At 36.5% G+C, this 7,687-nt stretch overlaps 1 protein-coding gene across 2 annotated transcripts in view; it reads right to left on the minus strand.

The window, feature by feature from the left end:
* Positions 1–5,125, minus strand: part of scel (sciellin) — a 9,987-nt gene extending 4,862 nt beyond the window's left edge. For both annotated transcript variants that reach the window (XM_035676087.1, XM_035676086.1), the window contains exons 1-13: positions 5,048–5,125; positions 3,655–3,686; positions 3,091–3,157; positions 2,785–2,847; positions 2,565–2,639; positions 2,432–2,464; positions 2,277–2,318; positions 2,153–2,188; positions 1,912–1,971; positions 1,764–1,826; positions 1,142–1,213; positions 982–1,047; positions 832–885 (exon numbers count right to left, since the gene is read on the minus strand). In XM_035676087.1, the coding sequence (XP_035531980.1) occupies positions 832–885; positions 982–1,047; positions 1,142–1,213; positions 1,764–1,826; positions 1,912–1,971; positions 2,153–2,188; positions 2,277–2,318; positions 2,432–2,464; positions 2,565–2,639; positions 2,785–2,847; positions 3,091–3,157; positions 3,655–3,673 (650 nt within the window). In that variant the 5' untranslated portion in view covers positions 3,674–3,686; positions 5,048–5,125. The remainder of the gene's footprint in view (positions 1–831; positions 886–981; positions 1,048–1,141; positions 1,214–1,763; positions 1,827–1,911; positions 1,972–2,152; positions 2,189–2,276; positions 2,319–2,431; positions 2,465–2,564; positions 2,640–2,784; positions 2,848–3,090; positions 3,158–3,654; positions 3,687–5,047) is intronic.
* Positions 5,126–7,687: the final 2,562 nt, after the last annotated feature.

Below are 7,687 nucleotides of genomic sequence, written 5' to 3' on the forward strand. Positions count from 1 at the left end.
ATTAACCTACATGTCTCTAGGTGGGAATGGAGATGAACATTTATTATGCTTACATAATGAATTTTCAGTGATATTGCAGTATATAGACAATATCCTTGTTTGAGTCAGTTTTAAAAGATAAGACCAACATTTGCACGTCTCTCAGTACATAATGACATCTCTACCCTGTCTGTGGCTCATTGGTTCCTAATGGAGATATAAATATTCATAGAATTTAATTTGTTTTAAAAATTGGCTCAGTTATTTCTTTAACAGTTGGGCTCTATAGTTTTTAACAAACATTACTCAAACGGGAAAATGGTGCATTTGTTGGGGACTATTTTCAGCAGCGGACTGATACACTTTTGGTGGTCTACTGTATAATAATGGCAGCATGGTGCTGTATGTGGGATTGACTGAAAATAACCACAATGCCCATGTTCTTGGTAATAAATTGCTTTTGTATTTTGATGGAATTTTTTGACAATAAAGAAGTAAGAATATCACCAGACTTATCCTTATGAAAAAAGTCCTTTCATCTGACTGATGAATAATTTCACCAAGATAGTACGGCCTCCCTGCATTATACTCACTATGTGATGACACTCACTTAGTGTCAGCACTGGTGACTATGGGCACAAGCCTCATCTTTATCTTTATCTGATCTTTATCTTATTGAAATCATATTTATTAAAAAAAAAGATTGATGAAGGTTTATCTTACAGAGAGGACGTCCTTGTAGTGGTTGTAGTTTTAATGCCATCTCTGAAAAAACAAAACAATACAAATATTTTATCTGACTGGTATTTAAAGTCCCTGTCACTGTGTAAAAGCTGTCCTGCAGAAACTTACCCATTAGGGCTGCTTTTCACCGTCACAGTCTCAGTACTGGAGACAGTTCTTTTGCTGTAAAGAAGAACATTTTACAGTATATAATCACTGATTCTCTGGAGTCACGATCAATATAATTCATTTTCTAAGATTGATGAATGAAAGTATCACCTGTCTGTAGGCGAAAAATCATCCTTGATAGATGGGGGAATGAGTGAGTCGAGTTTGTCCTCTGGACTGCAAAGAAGTATAGGTTAGATTATAAGTGATGTAAAATATTTAATACTATTGTAATTTAATAATGTTTTTTAATAATGTGACATTATCTTACTCTTTACTGCTGGTAACAGTTGTCTCAGTCACTTTGGTTGTTTTGGTAGGTGAGTAGGTTGAGTATTGTGCCCTTTGTGAAAATCACAAATATATGATCAATAATCTCAACTAATAAGCTATTGAAATATTATTATGTAACTCCATAAACCCCATAACTCTGTAGCTGCACAATCCAAATAAAGTGTAACCTATTTTTCCCTACTGCATTAATCATCTCATGACCCATCAGATTTATCTTGTGACCAACTTGGAACCACTGGATTCAACTACTGTGTATACAATAGTTGAAATTAGCTTCACCTTGACCAACTACAACAATAAAATGCTGGTGGAAGAAGTATACAGAGTAAATTTACATATGGATTGGGGTAAACAAATACTTTAAGTACAAAAAAAAGAAAAGTACTCCCTATGCAGAATGTCCCCTGTCAGGGTTATAATATATTACCAATGTATTTACACCAAAGTAGACCTTAAATATTGTACTTGGTCGAGGTAATTTTAACTGATTTATGTACGGTTTCCATATTTTGTTTTTGTAACGGAGTATTTTCCCACTGTTGTACGTGTACTTTTACTTAAGGAAAGAATCTGTGTACTCAGTTGTAGTATATTTTTACCCTTTGCTTGAAGACTTGACCCTCTCAGTGAAGGTCGTGGTGGGAGAAGTAATCCCAGGGGACCTGCAATAAAACCCAGTTGTCCTTAAACTGACACAGACTCGATGTGTGATCAGAGGAGTCATATTAATGTTGTAATATTCTCTACCTCAGACTCTGGGTGGAGGTGATGGTGGTTCCATCCTTGGTCACTGTAGTGGTTGTGGTGCTAAAAGAGTAATACAAAAGAAATTTACAAAATCCTAACGCCTAGTATTTTTCTTTGTTGTGTATCTTAGGTTGCTCTGTGACAATAGTCTTGGATGTAGTGGTACTGTAGTGATGGCACATTATATTTAATGTCTCTGTTGACTTTTGCATTATGTGTTATAGACTGGAGCTTTACATACGTCTTGGGAGAATCTGACTTCACGTTTGAATATGTGCTGCAACAAAGAGGGAGATCTTTCAGACAATTCCCTTAAAAAAATCACTAGCTATTGTTGCATTAGTTGTGCCAGTATGGAAATATACCTTTTGGTGTAGGAGGACGTAGTCTTGCTGGAAGGGAGGGTGCTACCAGTAGAAAAGAGGCATTATTAAGCCAAAGTTACTGAATGTGCCTTAACTTAGACGAAGGATTGGAGTAAAAATGTATGTGTCTGCAGAGGACAAAATACTGCACCAACCTGCTCCTTAGCTCATCCTGACTTCCACTGAATCTGCAATGACAGACCCAATCAAATGTTCTTGTCACAATCTGTTCATTCAAGTGTTTCTTTTACAAAAACAATATATAGCAGAATATTAATAATATTATACCTCTTGGTGAGAGCCTGCACAGATGTTGTTGATGTGCGTATTGGTTTGGTGGTAGTCACTTCTTCAGGTTCTGAACTGTGAACAATAGACAATATATTACACTGAGTAAAAACCGACTCAATGTCTATTTACATTACACACAGTCCCCACAGTAAACAATAGTTTCCCATTATTTAGTCATTTATTTGAGGAAAGAATTAAATGTAATAGTTTCTTTTACCCCCCAAGATTTTCAGTGGATCTGTACTGGCTTAGAACAATTTTGCCAAAGTTTGGGTCTCGGCTGAAGGAGGAAAGAAGGAGAACAAATTAATTAACTCATACTTCAAGAGATGACTCAACACTGTGGCTTGCAAAAGGAATGTATAATGAGACTTTTTTAAAGATGAGGGTAAAATGAGATATGAACCACAATTCACACCCAACAGTTCTGCCATTTCCTAGATGTGTGTGTTCATGTGTGTACGCCCATTTGCCAGTGTGGGAATATTATCAGTGTTTCAGCCATTATGTTTACATGACTTACTCAACGTCTTCATCCTCATCATCAGTTTTCTTGATCCAGCTGTTGTCTTGCAGGAGAGAGTTCTTACCTGCAAACACAAGACAAGGAAAACTTGAGTGTCTCCAGTGCACATATTAAAGCAGTAACAAATCTTTTGAGTAGGTAAAGTCTTATATGGACCTAATTCAATAAAATATAGCCTAGTCAATATGTACTAATTAACATGTGTATGGATTTTAATAATGCTATTAAGACTACATATATCTATATTTTTATAATTCTTATTTATACTCTTTTTAATCATTATTTATTATAGACATGCACATAATAATAATATGTGCAGTAAAATGCAACTTGGCTGAAGGCTGCGAAAGATTAGTGTGTAAACATTAGTGTGTAAAAGGCAAAATAAGAGATAAAAAGAAATATAAAGGATAAAATCTATAAATATATGCAGTCTAATATACGTATTATTAAACTGTATGAACATCATGTGACAAATGTAAACTTTGAATATTGAATCTGGGATAAGTGTCTGCACTAAATGGAAATTCATGTTATTATTTGATATTTCTCAATACTCACTTGCTGAGAACCTGCTCATTTTGTAAATTAACCTGTAAGTGTGAGAGGGAAACAAGAAAAGAATTAATCAAATAATGGAACTACAGTACATTAGCCACTAGGTGGCCCTGTGGGCTGAGACCTTTCAAACACACTGCTTGTTCTGTGTTGAAGTTTGACCTGAGATCAGTACACATGCAAACTCAACTCAAGAAGCTAAGGAGTCAATGCTTTTTATCTTTTTCTCCTCATGAGCGCTCATATACTCATCGGATTGGTTTTGTGAACATGTTTGTCACTATGTCTGCAATATATCAACTAAAGCTCTGCTCAACCCCAGACTCACAGTTTAAGCCCTAAACTGGTTTGTCTTGATTTTTACCGACACACCCACCCTCCATAACACACCTTCTCCAAACACACCTTTGTCAGCAAAACAGAGGGGCGTACCAGTGACATGCCATTAGCTATTGCTGATAAAGATTGTGCCCTTTAGACTACATGCACGCTCAAGTCTGTGTTATAAGTTATAACTGTAAATGCAACATCTATCCAATCTAACCGTCTGATAAATGATGTTTAATTATTTATTATTTATTGGGTTCAGTGTTGGGTTTATTTTGGCTTGTGTGAAGTAGTTTGTAATGGATGTCTTGGGTTAAAGAGGTAAAACAGAACTTGTCTTGGAGCTTTCTGAATGGTTGAAACTGTTGACCACTGTCAAAAATAAACAGATTTTAAGATTGTTCAAATAGAATATTTTGTTTATGAGTCTATATGTTTTCTAGCCTCGTAAGACTGGAAGGTCTGAAAGTTTGCTCTTGAGGATTATTCAATAATCCAAATCTGAAATCAGTCCTTAATTCAATTTCTATGGGATGCTTTCATTTCCGGACTATATAACATCATGTAGCATATCAGCGATCAGTTCAGCGTTCAGAACAGCGATCATCATCAGTGAAAATATTCTATTAAAACAGAAAGTGCCATTCCAACTGTACAGGTTAGAACTTACAATACAAATCATTAATGTTTGCTATGTACAATCAGTTTTCTAGATATGAGGTTAGCAGCAAGTTTGGACTTGACATCCTAGAGTGTGTGTATGTGTGTGTGATGTCTATAGTGAGTCAATGTATCAGTAAAACATGTATTCCACACAGTAAAGTTACTTAAAAAATACATTTTGTAATGAACACATTAGTACATTATTACATAATCATTTTTTTTATAGTTTATTTTTTTCTAGGACCATAGCACCTTAATGCAAAGCATCTTATCTCAAAGAAATCAGTATCACACATACAATCTTTCTAAGCACATTTTTAAATCTAAGTATTAAATATCATTGCACAATAATATTAGAATAAACTGGAAACTGGCAAAGGCTTTAGAAAGAGACTGGGGTACGTACCTCACTCTGTGGATTGCTGGGCGGATAAATTAAACTCTCACTAGAGCTCAGGGTGTAAAACCTGTTTATTACTCTGCACTTTACAATCACACCCTTGTCATTCCTTCTGCTTTTAACCTTAAGGGAGGAGATTTAAAGGCCACCCAAGGGTGTGGCTTCAGACAACAATCAAAGAATATTCTCATGTCACCCTCTCACTCTAGATTTTTCTCTTTCCGTCATCACGGTTCAAATACCTCATTACATGTTCCGCCGTCTGTTTGTGGGCTGAATAGAATTAGCATTGGGTGGAGTGCTGAAGGACCTGCAATTCAACTTAGGTTTCAAGGAAGCAGAACTGCAATGTGGGTGTGGGGCTTCTCTAACCTGCACTGACTTTGATCTTAATGGAATATTATTTAATGGAGACACTATTAAATAGTAATCTCGATGTGAAACTTTTTATCCATATTAACTGTGACATAATGCAAGTGGAACTATAATATATATTGATCTTTGGTCTACATATATTATTGACTTTTGATGTTAATATGAGAAACAAGCTCCCTCTAAAGTATTATATCCTGCATTATGACTGTGTATTAATAGCCTATTGCCATTTCAATAAAATACCTGGTTGACAGTGGACTTTACATGTGAGGTGGTTTCAACTTTAGTTATCATCACTGACATAAATGTCAGAATATCTAAGATGAGTACTTACACCTTCATCGCTCACAAAGAAACGTAAAGATCTTGGTAATAAGATGGGCACATATCACACAAGTGGCAAATGTTGCTGAGATCTCACCACAGACTTAAGCACTGGAACTTTGAATGAAACATACTGATTAAGACATCTGTTGTGCCATCCAAAGGGGTTAGTTATAACAGATATAAGTTTCCTCATAGAAGTCTAAATAATCAGGGGTACATACAAAACTTGTACAATCAGACTTGAAGTTAAGCTTCATTATTGGGAGTGTCGTGTTTTGGACGATTGAAGGTATGACAGGTACATAGCAGGCAGGGGTGTGACCGCATGATACCAAGAGGTGAACCCCACCTAGTCGCAATGTAAGCATGACAGGAATGCAGACTACTCTAAAGTGTCGACAGCCTGATGTAGATTTTTTATAAAGAAATATGTATCTGTATCAACAAGCATGGCTGAATATCACATTTTAAGGGAAACAATAAAATCAACCATGTTTACTTTGAGTTAACAACTATTAATTTAAGTAATAGAATTAACTTTAAGTAGAAACAAAATCTACAATCAAGCTCAGGTATTTTTAATGACTTCCTGCAGTTAACAATAATCTCCTGCCCTCTTTATGGATGCATGAATTCAAGTGGAAATGACTGACACTGGGTGGCGATAGAGCTATAATGATGGACATGACAATACTGGTTGTGCAACTACTATACAAATAAATAAAAAACAAGTTGACAAAGGCATGTCCTGATCATTTTATAATCAGTTAGTGAGCGTGAAAGCCAAGACACAACAAACAAAGGCATTTTCTTAAAGCTTTTTTTAGCTTTAGAACATATGTGTTCAGATATTTCTGAATGACACTGACACACTTTCATATTATTCCAGCGCCCTATCTAGACTTTTTTATTCCAACTCCAGTTCCTGGATGTATGTGTACCAATTGGATTTCCTTCCTGCCAGTTCAGCTCACGCTTGTAACACTCTTGTCTGACCTATGGCATCATCTTGGCCTAGATATCCCACCCCTCCTCCCTCCATTTGTCCTAACAGGACAGAGCTGAGACAACCAGGGGTTAAATGAGCAGCCTCTGGATGCGGCTGCATCTTCAGGTTACACAATTCAATGCCAAATCATTCTCTTTTATAACCTAAAGACCATTAGGAAGAAGAGGGCCACGGATGTCAGCAGTACTTCAGTAGACTTTTACAATACACTTCAACGGAGCTGCTTTTCACTTCCAATATTTCATAGTGAAATCCTAATAGGACTGTCCCTCCGTTTTATGTTAATAAATTCTTCCTCAGTCAGTTGTCATCACTGATACACACTAGCACTCTGATACTGCGCATGATAATCTCCGAATGCTTCCTGGGTTGCTATGAGAAGAGGCTGTAGACCGACCCCTCTCTTGTCATTGGGCCATTGCAATGCCTCACAGCCAATAAAGCACCACTAGGGCCTGTGTAAATCTCTTTCTCTCTCCCTCACTCTCTCTCTCTCAATGTACATGCACATCCACACTTACATACATTTTTACCACCCTTTTAAAAGGATGACATTCATTTTAACTTTGACATTAGGGAGATTCAGTACAATGGAGCATTATGGACGTTAACTTGCTAAAAACATGTTGACAGTCAGACATACGTGTATGAGGGACACATTACGAACATCTCTGGGAAATAGCAGCGCCTGCACCTGTTTTCCTTTGCACACCTTTTGTATTGCAGCGTGTTATTGGCCTTTACTGCCATTTTGACTGTCGTTACCTAACACAGTGTCTCCCAGATCCCCCCCTGCAGTATTCCTGCTCCTCCTGCATTCTTGTGTCAGAAAGTGAAAATGAAAGTATTACTATCATCATAATCTGTATGTTAGGTTTGTGAGGCATTTCAGTGTTCCCATGCAATTTAATTTTAGGCATAAATAAACATATAGT

This window comes from Morone saxatilis, unplaced genomic scaffold, assembly GCF_004916995.1.
Source record: "Morone saxatilis isolate NCDOM2014 unplaced genomic scaffold, NCSU_SB_2.0 Contig5, whole genome shotgun sequence".
NCBI classification, from domain to species: Eukaryota; Metazoa; Chordata; class Actinopteri; family Moronidae; genus Morone; species Morone saxatilis.